The sequence below is a fragment of the Silurus meridionalis genome, chromosome 14, assembly GCF_014805685.1.
Source record: "Silurus meridionalis isolate SWU-2019-XX chromosome 14, ASM1480568v1, whole genome shotgun sequence".
Classification (NCBI taxonomy): domain Eukaryota; kingdom Metazoa; phylum Chordata; class Actinopteri; order Siluriformes; family Siluridae; genus Silurus; species Silurus meridionalis.
The window spans coordinates 21,981,258-22,004,225 of NC_060897.1; the positions used below are offsets into that span (position 1 = coordinate 21,981,258).

Genomic DNA, 22,968 nt, shown 5'->3' on the forward strand with positions numbered 1-22,968 from the left:
AATTCAGAGCATGTGTGTGAGCGCTGGAGGCTGACTGACACCTGTGAGCACTTTCATCATAATCATCATCATCATCATCATCATCATCCTCATAAAGAACGGATTACAAGTGTTTCCTGCAACACGATTACAGGAATTCATCAACCGTGAAGTCTAATAGCGACATGTCGAGGTTTTGTATGCGACAGGGGTTTTTTTTCATAAGGGTGCAATCGAAAACGATTTCTTTAATTACTGAAGAACAAAAAAAATCATTTTTATCTGTTCACTCGTGTTACTGAAATTGAGTAGTTTTTGTGTACATTTTAAAGTAGATTTTAAAGCTATAATTGTACTTTTATTTAACTTATGTACTGTTGGAAATATTGTATTTGGAATATATTGTAATAATATAACAGTAAACTACTGCACTGATTGACTGATTGATTGATTGATTGATTGATTGATTGATTGATGGATGGATTGATTGATTGGCCGAAAACATTAATAATTAATAATAATAATTGATAATATTTATATCTTTAGTTTACATAATTGTTGTACAGTGCCAATGTTGGTAAGCACCAGAGATGTACAATAAAGTTTGCTCAATTACATTTTTAGTGCATATGAAATGAATGAAAAGTGTTATATATTTTAGAGTAGAACTGTTGATGATGCTTTAGATTGGAGCATTACTGTATAACCAGTATAACTTTTGTTGAGGATGAGGTGTCCAATCAAAGCATTTTGATTCTTCACCATGGAAAATGCTGTAGTTGTTCAATTTGTGCATCATAGGAAGTAGTCGTTATTCATTTATTTGTTTAATTTTATGTATTTATTATTTACTAGTTTGAGATTTATATCTCCTTGTTCTTTTTGAACTACAGTAGAACCAACCATCCCACCACCCGTTGTTAAAATAGTATCTCGGTAAATTTCACTGTGAGTAAATTTTTATTTAGCTATTATTTACTATTACTTGAGGAGATTTCTCACCCGGGACGCCACGTTACTTGTACTTAAGTAAAATGTTATCAAAGTAAAAGTATTTTTACTTGAGTAGAATATTTTATTACTTTGTCCACCTTTGTACGTTTATGGTTACTTCGAAAGTTCGCTCCTGTTCTCACTTATGTTAAAGCAGGTAAAATCCCTCGTTCCTTTCACAGTCATTTTCGCCACTTTTTCAACTCTGTCTTGAAAATTAAAAGAGTTTGCAGTGGAGACTCCTTCCTTAAAAAAACCTTCACAATACCGTCACGTTTGTAAAATTCCATTTAAATGGACTATCCTCCTTACAAAAGAGCTGTTACTATCAAAATGCTAATCCACTAAAACTAGCATACTGATGCGATTTGTGTGTTTAAAAAAAAAAAAACATAATGAACCCCATCATCCAGCCAATCAGAATTAAGAATCTGACAGTGCTGTGATGTGATAATTTAAAGAAATTATGTTTGGTATGACCCTACAAGCGTCTCTAGCGCCATTGCTGTTTCCTGTGTTTCCACATGTCCGTGGTGCACAGGAGGTCACTGCGGTGGCAGTAATGTGTTCCACATGGAGCACGGCGCTACACAGCGCTACACGGTCTGCAGGATTGTGGGAAAACCGGAGGAAACTCGGCGGTGTGAGACCCGAGGCTACGTTAAAGGTCCTGCCCTCCATTTTGAAGTGTAATTTACTGAGACCCTTTGCTTTGGAGGTACTCGGTGGTGTGTGTGTGTGTGTGTGTGTGTGTGTTCGCCAGGAGAGAGAGAAAAAGAGGTAATAAAATGAGAAAGTTCAAGAAAAACATGAGATTTCCTTTTTTCTTTATCCACTCCGCCACACGCTGAGCTCATCCTGTGTGTGTGTGTGTGTGTGTGTGTGTGTGTGTGTGTGTGTGTGTGTGTGTGTGTGTGTGTGTGTCTGTGTGTGTATGAGAGAGAGAGAAAGTAGGTAGGAAAATAAGAATGTCAAAAAAACAAAAGATTTCCTCTTCTCTCTATCCACTCTGCCACAAACAGGGTTCATCCTTTGTGTGTGTGTGTGTTTGTGTGTGTGTGTGTGTGTGTGTGTGTGTGTGTGTGTGTGTGGTGGGGTGATTTCTCCTCACAGTGTATCTTCTCAAACCATTTAACACCCAAAGCTCCACCAATCCCCCTCCCTCAATACACCTCAGTATGTGTGTTGCTCTACAGGGGTCGAGGAACACCGAACATCCCCAGAGAAAGCAGTTCAGCGTTGCTCTGTGGGATCGACACGATTCCCGAAAAATGTGTTGAAGTCAGTGGACCTCTTCCTGAACCATGGAAACAAGATCTATTTAGTGTGGAAGCTTTTCTGTCAGAAAAACATATGACCTGTTCAAAGATGCTTCCTGCAAGCTAACAGGGTACTTTTAAATGCTAGCAAGTATCATTGCTAGTAATCATTGTAAAGTTGGACGCCAGGAGGTCACTAACAGCAAAATTCGGCGAATTTAAAAAAATAAAATGATTTCAGACAGACAAAACACCGGCTATCAGATAAATACATGTAACGGCTAATATGGTAGCAGCAATATGCTCTGAAATCAAACAAATGGCTAACAATCTGCACAAGCTACCATCAACAACAAATAAAACACTTCCTTGTTTTCTAGCAGGCCACGAAAAAGGCCTAATGTTCCACTACCCTACACAGAGCAAAAGAAAAAGTGCTCACATTGCTAACGATTCCAGGAAGAGAAAAACTGTAACTGTAAAGAATAGCAAAACAAATAACAGTGCTAATCATATTTGTAAACTGTTTTATGCTATAAAGAAAAGAATTAGCACAGCTGAACATACTATGCTAACATACTTCAGAAAATAATACAAGCAAATTTATGACTCATTTACTCTCCGTCATTCTAACATGGCTAACAATCAGTCTTAGCCTGAGATAATCAATGATGGAAGTAATTTTTTAGGTGATTTGGACTCTGGCTGACCAAAGAACAGGCCCTAATAAACTGCAGCTACTACTAGTCATTTACTACTACCTACTACAAACTAGTACTACTACGAAATTACTCTTTTTTTATTTGACTAACAGGTCACCAAAAAATGAGAAAGAAAGGATCTTTCACACTACACCCCCTAACACTGCTAACACAAGGCGTCAAAGCCACCGAATGAGCCCATTCGCATTAGGCTAACTGTTTTATGCTTAAGGAAAGATTGTCACAACATGAAACAACATGCTAACAAAGCTAACAATGAGTGTAAGGCAGTAAACAGAGACGAGCTGTTGAATAATTTAATTATGCTAAAAGGCTGCTTAGAACGTTGACAAAGGAATGCTGGGGTCTGGAGAGAAAAAGAAAAAAGAAGGTGTGGGATCTCACTGGGATCTTCATTTGCATTATGCTAACTAGCTAGTGACAAAAGAAAGTTCTCTCACATCGGGATACAGAGTTAGAGAACAATTCAGAGCTTTCTAGAAAAGAGAGAAAACCGTCTTCAGGAAGTACAAATGCGGGTCACTGTTTGACTTAGGCAATGAAAAGCAGAGTGATTGAAATGAGGGAAAGAAAAAGAGAGAGAGATGGTGGAGACGGTCGGCTTTGATAAGCGTCCAGAGCAGTAGCTATGAAGCGTAGCAGCATGCTAACACGCAACTGAAGCTGTAGCTCTCACACTTCAGTAGAGCACAGCAAAGCAATAGATGAGACGGACATTTTTGTGGGAAATATTTTACAATAAAAGCTTTTATGGGCTCTCTTGTTTTTAAAAACCGAATAATGGAATGTAAAAAAAAACTAAATGCAGTACAGCGAAGGCATTCAAGGGACCGCCTGATTTTGCCTGTAAAATGAATTAAGATATCTAGTGAAACAAAAATTCAGCTGCATGGACCATTAATTAGTACTGCAAAGCATCAGTCATCATTTCCATCACTACTATACATCATCAATACTATACATGATCAAGACCCATTAAAATCCTCTTCACAATCAATTCTGTCCATCACATCACTACTATACATCATCAATTCCCATTACAATGACCACGGTAAATCAATCATCTTTACAAATCCACATAACTGTTGTACATCAACCCAAATTATCACGACTGTACATCATTCACTACTGTATATCGGTCACTACTGTACATTAAGCCTCATTACTAGATCCCCAATATAATCACTACTATACATCATTCACTACAGTATATCGGTCTCTATTGTACATCAATCCCCATCACTACTGTACACCATTGATCCCCAATATAATCACTACTGTACATTATTTACCACTATACACCAACCTCCATCATTACTGTACACCATCGATCCCTAATATTATCACTACTGTACATTATTTACCACTATACACCAACCCCCATCATTACTGTACACTATCGATCCCTAATATTATCACTACTGTACATTATTCACCACTATACGCCAACCCCCATCATTACTGTACACCATCGATCCCTTATATTATCACTACTGTACATTATTTACCACTATACACCAACCTCCATCATTACTGTACACCATCGATCCCTAATATTATCACTACTGTACATTATTTACCACTATACACCAACCTCCATCATTACTGTACACCATTGATCCCCAATATTTTCACTACTGTAAATTATTCACCACTGTACACCAACCCCCATCATTACTGTTCACCATCGATCCCTAATATAATCACTACTGTACATTATTTACCACTATACACCAACCCCCATCATTACTGTACACCATCGATCCCCAATATTATCACTACTGTACATTATTCACTACTGTACACCAACCCCCATTGATACTGTTCACCATCGATCCCTAATATAATCACTACTGTACATCATTCACCACTGTACACCAACCCCCATCATTACTGTAAACCATCGATCCCCAATATAACCACTACTGTACACCATTCACTACTGTACATCATTCACTACTGTACACCAACCCCCATCATTACTGTACACCATCGATCCCTAATATAATCACTACTGTACACCATTCACTACTGTACACCAATCCCCATTACTACTGTACATCAATCACCAATACAATCACTACTGTACATTATCAATCCCCAATATAACCACTACTGTACACCATTCACTACTGTACATTATTCACTACTGTACACTAAGAAAATATGTTAAACCATAAACTTTACTGTTAATCATACAGTACAACATAAACAGCTTCAGAAGTATTGGCACCCTGAGTAAAGCCAGTCCCCTGGTTAAACAAAAGTTACATTAACAAAACTGAGAACCAAATTCAAGTGCCATGAACAATTTAAAAACAGTTTAATCTTTAATTTGATGCTCTTAAGGAATTTGGTCTCTTTGTTTTTTACTGATCAAACCTTGATCAAGAAAAAACAAAGAGACGAAGGGGGAGAGGGAGAGTGACTGGGCTTCGATATGCTGCACTGATCCAATCATAAATCGTGGCTGTTGGACGACCCGGGCAGCACAACAATACTCCACAGCATTTAATTAGGTTAGACACACACACACTTTATTCTGGAAGTTTCCTGAGCTCTGGTTGGCTGGGAGCGGATAGCGTGGTGATCCTGAACAGGGCAGTGGTCCAGTAAAACAGTCTAGATGACAGCTAGGAACTTAAGACTGAAAGAGAAAGCCCAGCTGAGAACATGGGCTGAGAGGAGAACGTTTCAGAGAACCAAACCTGGGACCAGCTGTTTCCATTTCTGCACTAACCTTCATTTATTACACCAAATCGCATCTCAGAAAATCAGAAAACTGATTTTTACTTTGACACCGTTAATTCTAGAATATGACTGTTGCAATACATACTGCATATTAGTGTAACTGTGTACTGCTCCAACCTGAGATGGGTGTGGCCTAAACCGATTTTGGAATCGGCTACCTCCATTTTTGTTCAATATGAACCACTGAAAACACTCGAGAAAATAAAAATAAAAGATAATAAAGACTAATGACTAAGAAGTTCTTTACAATGAGGAGGTGGTACCTTATTGGTTAAGGTATTGAACTTTGGCTCTGAAGATCACAAGTTCAAATCCCAGCCAAACCAAGCTGTAACTCTTGGGGTTTCTGAGCAAGGCCCTCAGATTTATCTTTCATACCAATAAGCTGATAAATGTAAGAGCATCTGCCAAATGCCACAAATGCAAAACAAATTCCTTCGAATTTTCACAGACCTGCAATGTCCAACTAAGGTAATTGTTTTAAATAGAAGCATTATTTTCCCCACCATTACTGACACAATCTGCCTGTAAAGATGAAGAAACCCCAACATTACACAATTTATCTTGGAATCGGAAGAATTGACTAAAAGACAAAACCCGGCGTGATTCATGTGAAGCAATGTTGAATCGTTTATCTTTTGCAACGGGATCTGCAATTACACAAGCACCTAATGAACGGCTTGCTGGCGAAAAAAGTAATTCCAACAACAAGCAACACGAGCTTTGTGGCCCGAATAAACTGCTTTATGCCTAATCGCTGTTAATGTTAGGGTTCGACAAAGAGCTGAGCTCGAGGTGTTTTGCTTCGTGCACACGCCGAGCCAGCGCTTCCTGTTCACCTGCTACTGAAGATCCCCTCCTTCATGCAACAGACTTCCTGCCAACATCTGAGACTTATGTTTACCTCAGTCCTACTACTCCGAGCCACACGCACATACACTAAAACACCACACCGCAGAATGCCTTTGTGGTAAAGTGTAGCTAATTTTGCCTCTGATTGTGTTTACTGGTATAAAAAAAAGAACAATCTAAATTGTTACAGATGTGGGTGCCAAAACTTTTGTAAAACCCTTCTGGAAAGCGTGTATTCATACTAGCGGGAATTGATGACTCAACAAAACAAGTCGTGGCATGTGCAGAGGTTTTGACATTTTTTTTGCAGTATCGCAGTGTTCCACATTACCTTTGAGACCATATGCAAATGGAAGTCATGATGCCATAATACAGAATTTGCATAACTCAAAGTCACTAGTCCCATTAGATGGCTGGTCATATATAAATTACTCACCAACCACCATGACGTTAAACTCAAAAGCCGATTTCATGGTCTTGCGTCTCATCTGATCCAGCACGGCTTCGATGCCCACGTAGCCGAAGAGGTCGCCACCCCTGATGATGCCCTGCGTGTTGGGCTCAACAAGGCACGAGCTCTCCTTCTTAACATCATGTTCCTCCTCCACCTGCTGCTCCACCTCCCTCTCCTCCTCCATCCGGACGGGCTGCTCCAGCTCCAAGTCCAGCTCGTGCACCTTCTCTGTGATCGAAAAAAAGCATCAAATATGAGCATAATGTTTAGCTAAAAATCATCTGCACAATAGAAACATGAAATATATATTATATTATGACTTGTTAGGAAGACCGTTACATCATTTTTACACAGTTACCAGTATGCGTGACGCACAAATTGAATACACTTTCAATTTTTTTAGCTCTTCGTAAGCAAACAAACAAAATATAACAGTACTATAAAATTAGCTAGCTAGTTTGTTCATTCGTTCATTAGCTAGCATTGTCCACACAGTGGTTTACGCTACTGTCAATATTTACGTATAACAACCCATTTTTTATTTATTTAACATATATATGTAAAGATTTTATATACATATATATGTATGTTTTTAGGGGACTTCAGTAGCTAATGCACCAACTGCCAAATCTATGCAAGTGATAGAAACTGAGGTAAAGCTTTGTTTTAAACACAGGAAGCTGATTCTAAACGCTCAGCTAGCTCCTGCTACACTTAGCACAAATCTCAGGGGGCGAGCATGAAATTCGCCTGCAACGCATGTTGAACTTTGCACAGCATGCCAGCAGGAAATCGATACATTAAAATAAAAGTTTTCTGTCGTTCCAGCTTTAGTTTGTAAATGCACCTGAGAGATCACCGACATATAAACCAGAGTTCATTCTCGAGAGCTACAAGACACAAATGCTAACTGAGAGGATATACTGACTTAAACATCACTCAGAGGTGAAAGTGTAAGTGTGTGTTGGTGTGCAAGAAAACACATTCCGTATGGTATGAGGATTAAATAAGAGGTCGTTTGAGGTTAACACGATACGACCACCAGAAACCAGATTACCTTAAAGCCTTTAGGAATACATAACTAACAGCTAACAAGCATACACATTCCTTGTAAGATTTGAGGCTAGCTATGACTTATTTTTTCCCCTAAATTAGCCTTCATGGGGAAAATGACTTAGCAGTGCAGTGCTAGCATTTATCTTTAGCAATAAAGTCAGTTTTAAGAGCGCCTGTTGTGCTAAGCGGATTAGCAGGCAACCATCATCCTGCTAAGAACCTCTAAAGTCAGCATGCTAAAGCTGTCGAAAACAAATCCTTAGTTATCCTCATGGCATTTTGGCAAAATGCTTATATGATACATAATATAGCGTTCTTTTTTCCACACCAGACAACAAAGAGCGATACCATGTGGTCAGATGGTCTGAACCCTCCGAGCGTTAATCCCAGCCACGAAACCAGAGCGACCTCAGATCACCGTTGCTCTTTAACCTGCATGCACGCTGTGGAGCTGGTGGTAGCTCATACATGCGATGACGCACGGCAGGACGTGTAGGATAATCTGACAAGCTACAAGTAAAAGCCTGGAGACTCCATCTAAGCACTTTGAGAACTTTTATAGAGTTTTGGCAGCTAAATGCCAATCAACTGTGCCTTGGATGCAGTAGGCACTAAGCAAGACAGGAGGAAGAAACATCAGAAATCCTTTGGACGTCTGGTGGGTTTTTACTTTGGTTCGACATACACAATACAAACAATGCACATGCAACAAATACCAATCCAAATACTAACATACATTTGCTCTGATAAAGACATTCATCAAGAAAGTGCTTGGCCACCCAACAATTTTTACGTCCTCCCAATGCTAAAAATAAAGCGGACATGATGATTATCTGCTGTATCGTAATAGCCTACCTCCAGGCGCAAACCCGTTGCCTGTTAAATGCACAAGCATCCCTGGCTGAGAAACGTCCTCTGCTTGAAGATTGTAGATGTGCTTGTACCCGAGGCAGCGAGGAAGTAAGGACGTTGCTCACTTTCTCGATAAGACTTTGCTTGTCTTGCTGTATGCACTTCCACTCTGTACTCTGTGTTTAGGATTTCAATAGGAGAGTTCTAGCTAACGCCATATCCGGCCAGTCGTATCAACTTGTATCAGCTAAATCATCCGTTAATGTACAATGGGGCAGAAGATGTTTCATAATCACATCTCCCGGAAATTGAGATTAGGGTTGTGTTCGCTTGAGCGTGGTATGAAACTGATAAACAGGAAACAACCTGCAAGCTACAGTGTGCTGGAGAGAAAATACAGAAGGTCTGCTCGGCTTCAGGGATACAGAGAGTAAAAGAAATACGGTTAGAAGCAATAATTTCATGGCCAACGTTCCTGTAGTCTTAATAAGTACCTTTTTTAAATTATGCTACAGTTACATTGTCCTGAGGTTCAACCCTGAGCGTAGGTTGAGTTTTATGAACAAGTTCTACCAGTGTCTGATCTCTGAAAAGGATCAGAATCAAAATCAGAATACTACATTATTATTAGCTAATTATTATTAATTATGCAGCCACCATAACCCTGCTTAATGAAGATCAGGGAATGAAGGAGTCTTTCTGGGGTACCAATAACTTCGCTGCCTACAATGTGTCAAAAGTCATGTTTCTAAAGGTACTTGGTTTCAGCTAACCTTTAAAAGCAGTAAATGGTCCCACGTTACCGGGTTACTCTCATGTGCCGAAGATACACACCTAACCTTGAGTCATACTAGACTAAATTTAAAAAAAGCATCTTTTTCGGTAAATAGAGCAAATATCATGTGATTACGGCAGCTATAGATGATCCCGTACACGCAGCAGCGTACAATTTACTCCCCACTCACGTTCCGGCTACCACAAACATATATTCTGTATAGTTTATAAAGTACGATACTGTAAATTGCTGTTTTGTTAAATTATGAACTGTAATGTGCTGACTCATTAAAAAATTACAGTATAAAACCCCATACTGATCACCATTCTTTAAGACTCCTGGGTAGGCTAGGCCACGTCTCAACTTACTATATTTTTAAGTTACGACGGGGCCTTCAGAACGCATCTCTATCGTAAGTCTGGGACTCTCAATAGATGTCAAATCTCGAGTAATATTTGTCCACAATCAGTTCTAGTTAACAAAACTAACCACCTAGCTGCTCAAATTGTATTTTAATTAATTACTCAATTCATGAATCTAATTAACAGTCATAATCTTTGCATAGTTTGGCATTTTGATTCAACTTTATCTCGTGGTTGACTTCGTTGACCATTGTTGCCGTTGCAAGGAAATAATTTGTCTTACAACTTTTCATACTTAGTGCTCCAAAATAAAGGTGTTTCACATTCTGAGGTAATATCCATCCTGCTAGTCCAGCTAGTTTACAGTTTATGTCCTTGCAAATGCAGGTCCTAATTTCATGTGATTTTTGCATTATTTCGTATCGCATTTCCTATCGGTGTGAACCTGTGAAGCATTCTACAGAGCTTTTGACATAAAAAAATATTACCAAAGAAATATTTATATAAAATTTTTCTTAGCATGTTTTATGAAAAGGAACAGCAGCCTAAATAATATACTCATTGGAAAACCAAAGAAAATAATTTTTCTTTAAAGACAAAAAGTATTTTTACCATCGTCGAACTGTAAACAGAAACAAAGGAAAAAGGGACGCACAATGTAGCATGCCAGTAACACTGAAAATAAAGGAAAGAATAAACGTGGAAGACCATGGATCGTCTCAAACAGACGGGTGTGTGGAACAGAGGGATGGCCTTGTCTTCCAGATGCATGAGAAAGACAAACAGACTGACACGATGTGAACGAGTGCTCAAGAAAAAAAGCAATTAAAGAGAAAAGTGAACACTGGAACCGAAGAAGTGCAGGCCTGGGTCTGTGTTTAATCAGCCGCCGGTCACTCTGCTTTCTGAGGACCAACGCGAATCATACACATGCCACAGGGATGACAAACATGGTGTGATGACAACCACAGCGAGACTGGGCCAAGAACCACGTACCACATGTTTACATCTAAACATCTGAGAAGGCTTCATGTAATTAAAGTTAGCTAAGAAAGTTCACTATTTTTGTGTCTTTGGGTTAGGCAGATTGGGAAACAAAAAGCTTCAAGCCCTGAATAAATAAAAAGATTGCAATTATCATACTAATCAGCTAAGCAACCTAAAATCAACATGGCTGCTTACAGCATTAACTCCAAACTAAAGTTATATTTGACTTACATCTGAAGTTGGAAGACTGGCACTTTTGAATCACATCATTTTCAAATCAAACTTAAACATATAAAGTGCAACTTGCTGCATTCAAACTCTAAGAATTCAACATACAAAGAAGAAAATGCTGACTTGACATTACTTGCTGAACTTAGGGGCTGAGCAGGCGATCCTAATTTTTTAACTAGGAATTCCAATGGCCCTTCCTACTCAGATGTCATAAATAAAAAGTCATGACTTTTTTTCATTGTTTATTTCAATTTCACACAAACAGATGTTGTATTGTGCTGCACTAAAATGCAGCTAATACCTTTAGCTGCATTCAGATGCCTTTTATCTCACAAACCAGAATTTTATGTTTAGCATTCAACTTTACAATGCAACATAAAAAAGCGAAATTAATTAAGGGTCAATAAAGGACAATAAATTTACTGTACACATACTGTTTTACACATTCACATGTGCTATGTTTATAAGGACCTTTCATTGTCCCAATTATAATATAAAAATATAGAAAATAACTTTGAACCCATCTTAATCTAAGCAGTCCTTTTTATTAAAAGAAAAATAACTGTATGTGTTTTGTGAGGACCCGGGAGTTGTGAGGACACATGACACACGTTCATAACAAATCTGTTTTTTTCTTAAAGTCCACTCACTCTCTGGAGTTTCTACATTGTCTGATAGTGACAGTCGGAGGTGTATATTCCAAAGCCTTTCTTTATCAGATCTGCTTATCCTGGATAACTACAAGAAACCAATTTAATGGTACAGGGCCATAGAAATTACGCATGTCTGTCGTTTCAATGTGTATCTGCTTTATGCTTCAGCACATAAACACAACATTAAACATGAAATATGAACTCACTGCCATTTACTTTGACTCCTGGTCCTTAAACTCTGCATTCAATGTTTACATTTAGAGTTTTATTTAAAAGTTAGCTTAGAATTTAAAGAAAATATAATCCATGCAGCAGGAAGTGGAATGTTTTTAGCATAAATGCCAAACTGTGTATTTGTTTGCTTAGACTGCAATCTTTTGATTGCCAACTTTTGCCTGAACGTCAAAACTTGGAACTATGTGAAATCTTGACCTTGAGGCATTTGATGCTACAAGAGTTTAAGTAAAGAATACAACTTTTTTATTAATATATTTGGGTTTTCTTAGACTAGGGTCAAGAAGTAACACATTTTATTTTATTCATGTATTTTTGTCTTCTTATGATAATCTGTCTGCGATTTTTAGCAGGTGTGGACGATCCGAGATGAATAATCCAGATATAGTTTCACTTCCAAAAACAGGTCAAGTCTCAATGTTCAACTAAACATTTTCATTTAAACAACTTTCATTTAAACAACAATTTCATTAATCAACTAAACATTTACATTTAACATTTACTGCATTTGGCAGAATCCCTTGTCTAGAGTGACTTACAACTCTGAGCATTTAAGGGTTAAGGGCCTTGCTCAAGGGCCCAGCAGTGGTAGCTTGGTGGTGGTGGTGAACTAGAGACCTTCCCGATCCAGGGTCCAAAATGTCCCCTATGTTTGGAATTCCTCATTAGAAAACTCAGAACGGTCTCCTGGACCCATGAGTTCAGCAAGCATTCTACAGTCAATATGGCTGCCCACAGACTCAACACTAAACGTTTCTGACATCCACGTTTCATGGCATTAATATCGATCGAACACTGTGATGATTAATAATCAATATTAATAATGGCGTTAGTACGGGTTCCTTTTTCCGAAGCTGGTTCCTGTCATTTATTCTCTATTCAGGTCATCTTGGTTGAGGACATTGTGTGGACACTCATCAAGTCATCAAAACTGTACTAAACTGAACAAGAGAGTCGTGCTTCATCAACTACAAACAATGAAGGACAATTCAGGACAAATTCCCATACATTCTTCTCATGCTATGCTATGCAATGTTTTCATGCTAATGCAAATTCAGCCCTGAATTACTGTTAGCAAGAGCTGAGAGCGAAAAAATGTTCTTACGGAGGACAAACAGTCCGAGCGTCTTTCTCAAAAGGAAAAAGACTTTGACAAAGGACACATTTGAACTAGCTTCAGGTTTTTCATTGACTGGATTTTTCCCAGTTTCATTCATTCCAAAATGTAAAAAAAAAAAAACCTGCAGCCGAATAAGGTTCCTAGGCTCTAAAAACCAATAAACAGAGTGTCTAATGACCTGGAAAACTGTGTTTTAGTCCATTTCCCATGAATGAGCTGCATCTGATACACTGAGCAAATTACCCATAATTCTCAGCAGTTCACAATGTTAAAAACTTTCAAATTCTAAACGTGAGAAAAAACAAGCATAAAACAACAAAATAAAACCAAGATCAACCGAGACTGCCCCTCCCCCTGAGCGCATGTGTGTGTGTGTGTGTGTGTGTGTGTGTGTGTGTGTGTGTGTGTGTGTGTGTTGCTTGCATTGTTATCAACATGCTCGGCCATAATCAAGACCCCAGAGAACACACGCTTCTTTGCAGATCCTTACCTTCTCTCATTCACAAATCCACTCCTCGTGAATCAGAAGAGAAAAACAAAACCACACACACACACACACCAGGAAAACTACACACACACACACACACACACACACACACACATGCACAACTTTCTCTGCACTGAAACTTTGGTGTCCTGCTCCGAGAAGATGCACTGTGTTTAAAGTCAGAGTGCAAATGAAGCTCTCTCTCTCTCTCTCTCTCTCTCTCTCTCTCTCTCTCTGTGTGTCTGAGGATGAGTGTGTGAGTGTGTGTGTGTGTGTGTGTGTGTGTGTGTGTGTGTGTGTGTGTGTGTGTGTGTGTGTGTGACAGAGAGAAGGAGGGGGATAACGGCTCAAGCTTTTCACGCTTATTCACATGCAGATTGCCAAGGAGCTCACAGTAATCCAAAAGAGGACTTCTCTTCTCTTCTCCTCCACTCCACACTGCTCCACTTCTCCCCCACGCCATCCTTCTTTTCCTCTCCTCTCCTCTCCTCTATCACACTTGTTTTGTGCTGCCCCAAAGCCTCCGTCGCTTCCTTGATGAGCTCAGAGCCAGAACAATGATAAATTCATCTACAAAAACAATTAGTGTAAAATCGCAATTTCTTCACAAGACCTCCAAAAGTCCATGAGGAACCTGGAGGAACATCTGGATAAGAGAGCATTGAATGCAGACATTCAGTCTGAAAATCTGATGTTCAGGATATGTGGAGAAGACTTAGATCAGAATTCGAGGTGCCAGTGTGTGGAAAGTTCTGGAATTGGGAGAATTTCACTATTAAATCTTGCTTTGGTTTGAATCTTTAAACCTGTACCATATTTGAAAATTCTTTAAGACTATCTACAATTTCTTCAAAATGTATATTATTAGACGTTCAATAATAATATTATTATTTAATAATAGAATTTTTAAATTTTTATTGATATATTTTTTTAATTAAATTATTATCTTTTATTGTTGTATTTTGGTTTCATTGAATACATTTACTGTTATTACAGGGTTTTTTTTTTTTACAGTTTAAAGAAATTGTCACCCTCAGTGGAACAATTATTACACATTTATTTATTTCCATCTTTTTTTCTTTCTTTCTGACTTTTTACAATTTTAATCTTAAAAATTATTATACAAATTAGTGATTTTTTTGCTCTATTATTGTTAAAATGTTTATCTTATGGAAATTTTAAATATATATAATTAAACTCAGCTTTAAACTTAAAAATAAATAAATAAATAAAAATGTTCAGAATAATATCAATAAAAAAATACAAAATAATATTGCATTAAAATTAAATATTAAAATAAATAATGAAAATATTTAAGTTTAATGTATGCATTAATTATTTCATTTTCTTACACTTATTTCAATATTTTTTTCAAAACTTTGTACCTTATATTTTTTAAAGGAAATCATTTCTCAGCATTTGAGATCTACAGATTTGCTGGACGTTTCTTAGAGAACCTGTATGACTTGAAACATCCTGAACACTGACATGACTTTGATCATTTCATTTAACTCACCACCAAAACCCTGACGATCTACAACCAGGAAGCTGAGACGCCACGGGCCTGGGGGTGGAGTCACCAGTGCGATATCTAATGAGAAACTTGTTATTTCTGCATTTCCTTTCGATAAATAAGTAAGATAATAAATTTTCCGGGCCTTTCTCTACAACATTATCATCACCACCACAACAATGGGTTGAAATGACTATGAATCTGAAAGGGGGGGGTTAGTGGAACAAACTAGAACAATAAGTGGCTTAAAAACTAACAACTAATATTTATATAAATATCGAAAGTAATAAGAGAAAGAAACCCTTTTTCCTGTAACCAACCAAATAGACTCTAATATCACGTAATACCACCAGAACATCCTTGTTAACTGAACACACTCAAACTGCTAACATTTAAAACTAAATCTCAGAGTCAGATTAGCACTGCATTGGCCCAGTATTAGCATTGTTTTAGCACTGCATTGGCCCAGTATTAGCATTGTTTTAGCACTGCATTGGCCCAGTATTAGCATTGTTTTAGCACTGCATTGGCCCAGTATTAGCATTGTTTTAGCACTGCATTGGCCCAGTATTAGCATTGTTTTAGCACTGCATTGGCCCAGTATTAGCGTTGTTTTAGCACTGCATTGGCCCAGTATTAGCATTGTTTTGGCACTGCATTGGCCCAGTATTAGCGTTGTTTTAGCACTGCATTGGCCCAGTATTAGCGTTGTTTTAGCACTGCATTGGCCCAGTATTAGCATTGTTTTGGCACTGCATTGGCCCAGTATTAGCGTTGTTTTAGCACTGCATTGGCCCAGTATTAGCATTGTTTTAGCACTGCATTGTTGAGTATTAGCATTGTTTTAGCACTGCATTGACCCAGTATTAGCATTGTTTTAGCACTGCATTGGCCCAGTATTAGCGTTGTTTTAGCACTGCATTGGCCCAGTATTAGCATTGTTGTAGCCCTGCACTGTTGAGTATTGCCATTGTTTTAGCACTGTATTACCCTTGTGTTAGCACTGTATTAACATCCAGCACCGATATAAAGAAAATAGTGGTGCTGTGATGATCATTTCACTCCAATTTCATTCAAAATTCACTATTTAGTAGTTTTCACAAAGCTAAACCTTCTGTGAGGAGTAACAGACTTCCCTCTGAGAAAGCACACATTCAGACCATGACCTTCTCCATGTTACTTTAGTGATTCACTATCAAGTCCTGACCAGGCAACGGAGGACCTGTGAGAAAAAATCCTGCACGCTGTTGGGGGTTAAAGCGAGGGTTAGAGGGGAAGAATAAATATCTTCTTCCATCTTTAACTGTTTAAATATGAAGTGAAAGCAGGTTGATCTGTGCAGCTTCAGGAAGCATGAGTTCAGCTTCACACACACCTTTCATCCGCCTGTTAACTTCCCCTGGTCTATTATGATCTGCAGGAACGCCAGGGCTGAGAGTGCGGCCATGTATGGATGCGGTTTATAACCCCACAGGAAGAAGAAGTAGTAGGAAAAAAAAGAAGAAGGAATCCCTCCTCCTCTTTCTCCTACTATTTCTCCTTCTCTTCTCCTCCTAGATGGGCCCCTGAGACAAAACTACAGAGCTCATGCTGAGATGCAGCAAGGACAAGCTTCGAACCGCAGGTTTTGTGCGACGTACTATGAATAATAACGACAACAGTGGCGCACACACACACACACACACACACACACACACACACACACACACACACACACAAACACATACGCAGACAAAGAAACAAGAACTTTGCAACTTTGAGAAAGAAGTGAGAGTGTAGAAAGTTCATCCAAAAAAATAAGTTCCTGATTGTTTAAAAGAAACGAGAGAAAAAAAACAGAAAAGAGAAATGAGAGATCTTTACCTTCCTTAATATGTGCTCAGGATTTCAGTTATACAGGCTGTGTGTGTGTGTGTGTGTGTGTGTGTGTGTGTGTGTGTGTGTGTGTACGTGTGTGTGATTCTTTATGACCACAGACGGTGCTACAAGTGTAATGTGGGTCTCTTTCTCTCTCTCTCTCTCTCTCTCTCTCTCTCTCTCTCTCTCTGTTGGTCTGTCTCTTCTCCTGGTTGCATTTTTAACCCTTTCAGTTCCACAATAATTCGACTGCATCCACCATCCATCACGCAACATCATATTATGTTTATAAAAGACTCATCTATGAGATTGTCCAAGGTGCAAGAGTCAAGGTTGCCAGATCTGAACCATAGAACCAAGCCATATTTATAGAAACAAGCTCTCAACATTTTGGTCACCACCACCACATGTCTAAGAGATGAGAGATAAGAGAGACATGTGAGAAACAGAGGTAAGGCCAAGAATTTTATCTAACAGGAAAGCTGCAAACTGCTCAGAAGAAAACATCTCACTTCCAGTTAAGGGTCCAGATACGAAACCGCCGACTGACTTTCAGGTCCTCGATGAAGAAGAACTGAAAGGTTCCAAAATATGCTTTTTTTGTTATACACACATAGTGAGGTATACCAATTCTTAATGGGGTCAGAATTAATAATTTATCTTTAGTCTCATGAACTAGGTAATGTGTGGGCTTTCGAATGATATTTTTGCTACAGCTGTGGTTTTGCTAAACGTTCCTGGCATCCAGAGCTTCGGTTAATAACCAGCACAGCTTTGCCTTGACTACTCGCCTTTTCACTTTCTAGACAAAATCATGCCACAAACGTACAGAAATGAACTCACCAACAGGAAACAAGCGTCCTCACGAAGAGGAAGTTCATGGTTGAAATTTGGGAAGTCCAAAAAACCGCCTCGAACAACATGGAGCTGGTGTTCTACTTATGGTGAGAGCATGATTTATGCTCTTTCCAGAAACACTCTGAGCCCACACGATGAAGTTCTACACTCGCTTCCTCTGATGTGCGTTTGCGTTCAAACGCCTCATGATGCAAATGTTAACTTTGAGAACCAACTCAAAGGCCAGACTGGGAATTCTGATTTCCATTTCTTCACACGGGAACTAAAAATAACACAATGGCGCTGTTCTGGGGGAAAATAATCAGTGACGCAGCGATGTTTCGACGACTACAATGTTCTGTTTATTAAAAAACAATGTTCAGATTCACGTTTAACAAAGTCGTCACTTCTGTTACTGAGAAACCACGACGCGCAAACAAGATCAAATAAACAAACATGGTTACAGCATTGTTTTCAATACTGACACTGGAGACTCCTTCCAAAAATATCCCTCCTTCACTCTAAACGACTCACTGTAAACGACTCCCTCTAAACAACTCCTTGTAAATGACTCCCTCTGAACAACTCTCTTTAAACAATTTAAATGACTCCCTTTAAACAACCCACAATAAACTACTCCCTCTAAATGACTGTCTAGACGGCGCTCTTTACACGACTCACTCTACTGTAAATGATCGCTCTCTGCTCTGTATGACCGCGGCATTCTTAAAAAGAAGCAAACACAAGTCCTAATCCGTGCGCAAAAATAATTATAGGGATAATAACAATGACATCATGAGGACGTAATTGTCACGTGACGTTATCGTGACTCCATATTGTTTGTTTGTTCCGTATAAAAAACAAGCCGAGCGTTTTACAAAAGTGTTAATCCCAATATAGTGATCGGCATCTGTGATGAAGAATAATTATAATACAGAGAGCGAGAGAGAGAAAGAGTGAGAGAGAGAGAGAGAGAGAGAGAGAGAGAGAGACGGAAAAGAAACAAGAGGATAAAATGCACTTGCTTTTGACCCGAAACGATCCTGAAATGTCTCTGTTGCTGCTCTGCTTTAATGAAAGCCGCATGTCGACCTAAACTCTGACGATGCCAGAGAACACACGCATGCTGGATAAATCTCAGAGGGAAGAGTGAAGAGGAGAGGAGAGGAGAGGAAAGAAAAGAAAAGGAGAGAGGAGAGGGGAGAGGAGAGGAGAGGAGAGAGAGGAGAGGAGAGGAGAGGAGAGAGGAGAGAGGAGAGAGGAGAGAGGAGAGAGAGGAGAGGAGAGAGAGGAGAGGAAAGGAGAGGAGAGGGGAGAGGGGAGAGGAGAGGAGAGGAGGATCACTCTTCTCCTCATCAACCATCAGCAGGCACCCCGGAACAACTTCTCCACACGGAGTGCTCATTTAATTAAAACATGACTTAATTCTCACACCACAGTCAAGAGCTTGACCTTGTGTGAGTGTGTCAGGGGTGTAAAGTATTTGAGTAAATGTTGAGTATTAAAAATATCAGCAACTTTTACTCTCCACTCAACTACATTTATGTTTCAACAGATGTACATTTTACTCTGCGATATTTTAATAGACGAAGAGTTTTACCTATTACAATTTGCATCGCTGTTGAAGACATCATTTAACACTTAACCCAACCCACATCTTCTGCCTGTGAGCGACTCTTTAGCCTCAATTTTCCAAAAAAGAGAGCAAATCAATTCCAAACACTTCGACTTTTGTTGAAGTTGAATGAAAAAAGTTGCCCCTGAGACTGAGAGCTGCATCAAATCACAATCAGCTCTGAATATTGCAAATATATTTCAAATAAGTCAAATACTTTTATATGGGCATTTATATGGTCGTCATATAATAAGGTCCTCTTTACACCGCTGGTGTGTGTGTGTGTGTGTGTGTGTGTGTGTGAGAGAAAGAGAGAAAATTGTGATATTAGTCACATTGCACAGTGTCATTTAGGCCATGAGTAAACTTTTCCGAATTGTAAATCGACCTACAATATCAGATTAGTGCTACATGCAGTGAAGCTTATCATTACTATTAATAATAGTTACTATCAAAATTATAGCAAATAATTTATAAAAATAAACAAAATAATTGTTATGCAAACATGGTATTATTTTTTTTATCATTTTCTTTCAATAGCAAGGTTGCCTTGCACATGAACAACAAATTCAACCTCATTATTCAATCATTTTTTGGAATAATTTGTATTTCACAATGATACTTTTCAAAAAGATATATATTTAACACAATATTAGCGATATTCAACAAAATCACTTGTAATATCTTTCGCATATTGTATTTATTTTGCTTATATTTGTGTTGCGGTCTGTGCTTTATAATTCCTATTATTAATATTTAATTGTAATTTAAATATAGCAAAAAAATAAATAAATAGTGGAGAAGTCAAACTTGAGAAAGAAAAAAACTATAAAATACATGTACATATAACATTTAAAATACAAATTATTTGTGTGATTAAAATGTCATAATATTTACGACTTAAATCTTAAAAAGTGCTTTTTTTATGGCTGAGAAGTTTTTATATTATTTATGAAAATAAGAATCAAGTAATAAAAAAATATCAAAAATATTATGCAAATATAATATTATTGTCTTTATTATATTATGAACGATTCTCTATATTACATTATGAAATATGTGAGTTTTGGAAAAAAAAAAAAGAATGAGGTTATTAAAAGTGGGAGGAGTCATAAAATAAGTGCCAAGCCGAGCAGCTGTGGAAGCTGGAGTGTGAATAAGGAGTTAAAACAAAAAGAAGCGTGGAACTGACTCGGCACACGGTCCCAAGCAGATGTTCACGTGAATCTCAGGAGAATCTCTCGTCCAAAGAAATGATTACTTTCACTTCATTTTTTCTTTAAAGAAAAAGTGAGCTAAAAAAAATTACTTGCTTCTCAACTACTAATAAGCAAAAACACTGTGCAGTAGCAACACAATAATCAGTGAAGGAGCACACGTTTATGACTTGTCACGTTTTTTTTTTTTTTGTAAAGACTTGAAAACACGTTTATATCAAACACCAAAACATTTACAATTGACTTTTTCCTGTTTCATAACATTTTTTGTTCTTCCATGTAGAAGAATAGCTGCACAATTCACAATAATTCAAACAGTTCTGACTCTCCATGTGGCTCTGTAATTCTGTAACGTCCTCCTAATGCCAGTGTGTGTGTGTGTGTGTGTGTGTGTGTGTGTGTGTGTGTGTGTGTGTGTGTGTAGAGAAGACACACAGACTCACCGTGTCCAGCGTCCAGAAGATCAGCTTTCCTCTGCTGCCTTTTTCCTCTGATATGTACAATGTCCAACCGGAAAAAAAAAGCTATCGTACACGCATAACACAACACACACACCCACAGTACACACCCGATACACGCAGACACACGCAGACACACGCTGACACACACACACACACACACACACACACACACACACACACACACACGCGCTCTTTCCCTATACACTGCACTTTCCCTTCCCTTCCCCTGTATTTCTCTTTCTGTTTGTTTTATTTTACAGTAAGTGAGTAAGTGTGAGCTGAGTAATGCCGTATGTCAAGAGAGGAAGTGGGGCAAGAACACACACACACACACACACACACACACACACACACACACACACACACACACACACACACACCCACACACACACACAGCTGAACAGCACCAGGCGTTTCCTCCCTCACTGGAATCCATCCAAGCGTAGTGGTAAAGCGATATTGGAAAAATCGTTCGATATGCAATAAGCAAAAAAAAAATCACGGTTCTTTGATATATCTGGATATATGTCTCATTTCTTTTTTTTTTCCATTTTGTCCTTATAATCAACATTTTATGAATAGGACAAATCATTCTCTGATTATTACTTCCTCGAGGTCTGGCTCATTTTTACAATTTAGCTATAATGAACCCTTCAATGTGTTTCCATTAAAGAAAGAAAAAGAAAATAAGAAACTCCTACACTTTGCTTAGTTGCTTAGTAGCTCCTGATTGCATCATCTCAAATGACTGTATAAGACTGTAGAAAGGACAATACTCTATAACACTATAGAGTATCATTTAGAAATAAACTTGACTTGACACGTTCTAGATTTGGCCACAAAAGACTTTTTTTTAAATTACATTTGCTTCAGTTTGTCCCTCTAAGAAAATATGAAAGATTGCTAATGTATAGACTTTCTTTTATCAGAGATTATGCGTAGTACTAGTGATGCAACGGATCTCAAAAGTCACAGTCTTGATTCCATTAAAGTTTTTGAATCAGGGATCGGATAATTTTTGGATCAGCAAAAAAAAGGGGAGGAGACAAATCTAATTTGCTACAGTGTGAACATGCGATTTGAATGATGCAGGAAAATTTTTAAGGTCTTCTGCACCTACGCTAGCCGTTGTTGTTGACTGATTAACACGTTCCCGTTCACGTGAACACGACTGCTTTGTGTGGTTATGAAATTACTTAAACAGCAATATCGGCGGGAACAAACAACGGTCTTTCACTCTGCGATTGTTGAATCCGCAAGTGAAAAAAATGAGCAATTAATCCGTGGTTCATGTGTGTACCGAACCTTGAGGTACGCGACCTGAGATATGTTGCTATGAGCATGTTACTATGAGCAATCAATGCAACATTAATTGAGAATTCCACATTTAAATACCATTTAACCTGATTCATAAAAAAAAAAAAAAAGAAAAACTATATATAAGATTTAGTTTGGACCCTTACTGACGATTTCCCTGTTAGAACCTGCCTGATAAAACATTTAAAAGTCCTAGAAAAAGTGCGAAATTCTCAAAAAGACAAATATCGCAAATGTTCATCGGCAGTTGCTAGCTATCGCATCTTTGGTAACACTGATTTGCTTTGTAATTGCATCGATATCACAATAAACACTAATAATCACATCACAGCTAATTTACTCTAAGCCCCGCCCCCAAGACTCCCTATAAATCGATACACAACC

General features: G+C 38.3%; 1 protein-coding gene across 4 annotated transcripts in view; it reads right to left on the reverse strand.

The window, feature by feature from the left end:
• sept12 (septin 12) overlaps positions 1-22,968 on the reverse strand; it is a 68,074-nt gene that overhangs the window by 13,088 nt on the left and 32,018 nt on the right. The window contains exons 1-2 of one of the 4 annotated variants that reach the window (XM_046865629.1): positions 21,250-21,419; positions 6,993-7,238 (exon numbers count right to left, since the gene is read on the reverse strand). In XM_046865629.1, the coding sequence (XP_046721585.1) occupies positions 6,993-7,194 (202 nt within the window). In that variant the 5' untranslated portion in view covers positions 7,195-7,238; positions 21,250-21,419. Of the gene's footprint in view, positions 1-6,992; positions 7,239-8,921; positions 9,214-13,770; positions 13,858-21,249; positions 21,420-22,968 lie in introns of those variants that run through there. The other 3 variants (XM_046865628.1, XM_046865627.1, XM_046865626.1) reach the window with 3 other exon arrangements.